This window comes from Myotis brandtii, unplaced genomic scaffold, assembly GCF_000412655.1.
Source record: "Myotis brandtii unplaced genomic scaffold, ASM41265v1 scaffold915, whole genome shotgun sequence".
In the NCBI taxonomy this organism is placed as follows: Eukaryota; Metazoa; Chordata; class Mammalia; order Chiroptera; family Vespertilionidae; genus Myotis; species Myotis brandtii.
The window spans coordinates 240,846-242,469 of record NW_005371769.1 but is presented as its reverse complement, the minus strand read 5'-3'; the positions used below and the strand labels follow the sequence as shown (position 1 = coordinate 242,469).

The window sequence follows — 1,624 nt, the reverse complement described above, 5'->3', positions numbered from 1 at the left end:
CGCCCCTCCCGGGGGCTCCTTTCTCCTCCAGGCACCTTCCGCCCGGCCTCCTCCGCGTCGTGCCCCCCGCACCCTCTGAAGGAGAGACCCCCGAATGCGAAAGGGCACTGATGTGGGCTGAAGCTGGAGGGGCGCAGTCAGGGCTGGCAGACGTTCAGAGATGAGCTGCCGCCCCACCCACGGAGTCAGCCCCGCGGGTGGTAACGGGGGGAGGTGGCTGCCTCCCCCCTGAGATGACCGCGGGAGGAAGGGGCCATATTTTAGCACCATGTTAGTCCTTCCGTGAGTCTAGCTCGAAGGTAAGAAGCGCTTTGGGAAAGCGCCCTCCCCTGTGTGTGTGTGTGTGTGTGTGTGTGTGTGGTGGTGGGGGGGGTGCTCTTGGTAACCAGGGGTGTAATGTCCCGACCCTCCACACACGTGATCTTTCAGTCCTGTCCGTGGGGTTAACCGGGAAGATGGTCTTTACGTCCCCCCTCCCCTCCCAAACCCACTCAGAACAGGACACACCTGGGCAAAGGGCCGGGCGGGCAGAGGAGCCCCAGGCCGCATTCCACCTCCCAGGGGCCTGCTGGGTGCGGGGTGGGGTCTGGGACAGTCCCAGCTGGGTACCTGCCCACCCCAGGCCACCAGGGCAGCAGAGGAGAGTGAGGCTGGACCCAGGGTTGGGTCGGTGGGGAGGGAGGGGGAGCCCCTCCTACCAGCCCTCAGCCCTGGGAGGGTTTCCAGAGGAACTTCCGGCCCCCACCCCCACCCCCAGCACCCAGCAGGAGGGACCAGGGCTCAGGGGAGGTCTTCCTACTCGGTCCTGCTGGTCCTGCTGAGGGGGGTCTGTTGCGGGTGGAGCAAGGGCCCTCGGCAGCCTCGGGCTCCACTGAGTCCTCCGCCTACACGTCCCCGGCCCTGGAGCTCCGCAGCCCCCAGCCCTGCCAGGAGCCCTGCCCAGGTGTGGGCGCTTCTTGGTGTGGCCACAGGTGGCAGGGACCCAGAGGCACTGGTGCTGTCCCTGGTGGCCCAGTGCATATACAATCTGCACTCTGACAGGTGGATCCCACGGGGGGCCCTGCTGTCCCGGGAAGGCCAGGACCCCACAGGGGTCCCCTGAGGGCCCTCAGGTGATTTGGTCCTGTAGGGTCTTATCCAACAGCCGGAGGAGTGAAGGGCTGGGGGTTCCAGGACCCTGGGCCCAGCTGATGTTCTGGGCAGCCAAGGCACAAGGAACTGGGTTCTCTGGGAGGCAGGCCAGAACGGAGGGCCCTGGGTGGACGGGTGCGCAGGCCCCTTCCAGTGGGGCCGGTTCCCCTCTGACCAGTGAGGGGGTGAACCCTGTGGGCAGGTGTGGGGGAGACTCCAGGTGGAAGGGTGGGTCCGAGGGGTCAGCACCTGGCAGAGGCTCTGGGTGTGGTCTGGGTCGCCAGGGCCTGCTCAGCCTGGCAGCAGCTGTTCTGGGACAGTGGTCATTGGGGCTCAGGAAGGAGGCCTCCAGGGCCCCCACTGCAGTGACCCCACCTCCCCCACCCCATTGTGAAAGAAGTTTAGTTCCTGAAGGGGCCCTGCTGGCCCCCTGCTGCCCTGACAGCCCGGATTGTCCAGCTGCTCTGAGGCAGCCAAGCAGAGCCTCCCCCTG

At 66.7% G+C, this 1,624-nt stretch overlaps 1 protein-coding gene across 1 annotated transcript in view; it reads left to right on the top strand.

Moving 5' to 3' along the window:
* The window catches only part of TCEA2 (transcription elongation factor A (SII), 2), a 32,957-nt gene that overhangs the window by 15,440 nt on the left and 15,893 nt on the right, over window positions 1–1,624 (top strand). Inside the window, exon 5 of the mRNA XM_014532769.1 lies at window positions 758–943. Within this exon, the coding sequence (XP_014388255.1) occupies window positions 758–943 (186 nt within the window). The remainder of the gene's footprint in view (window positions 1–757; window positions 944–1,624) is intronic.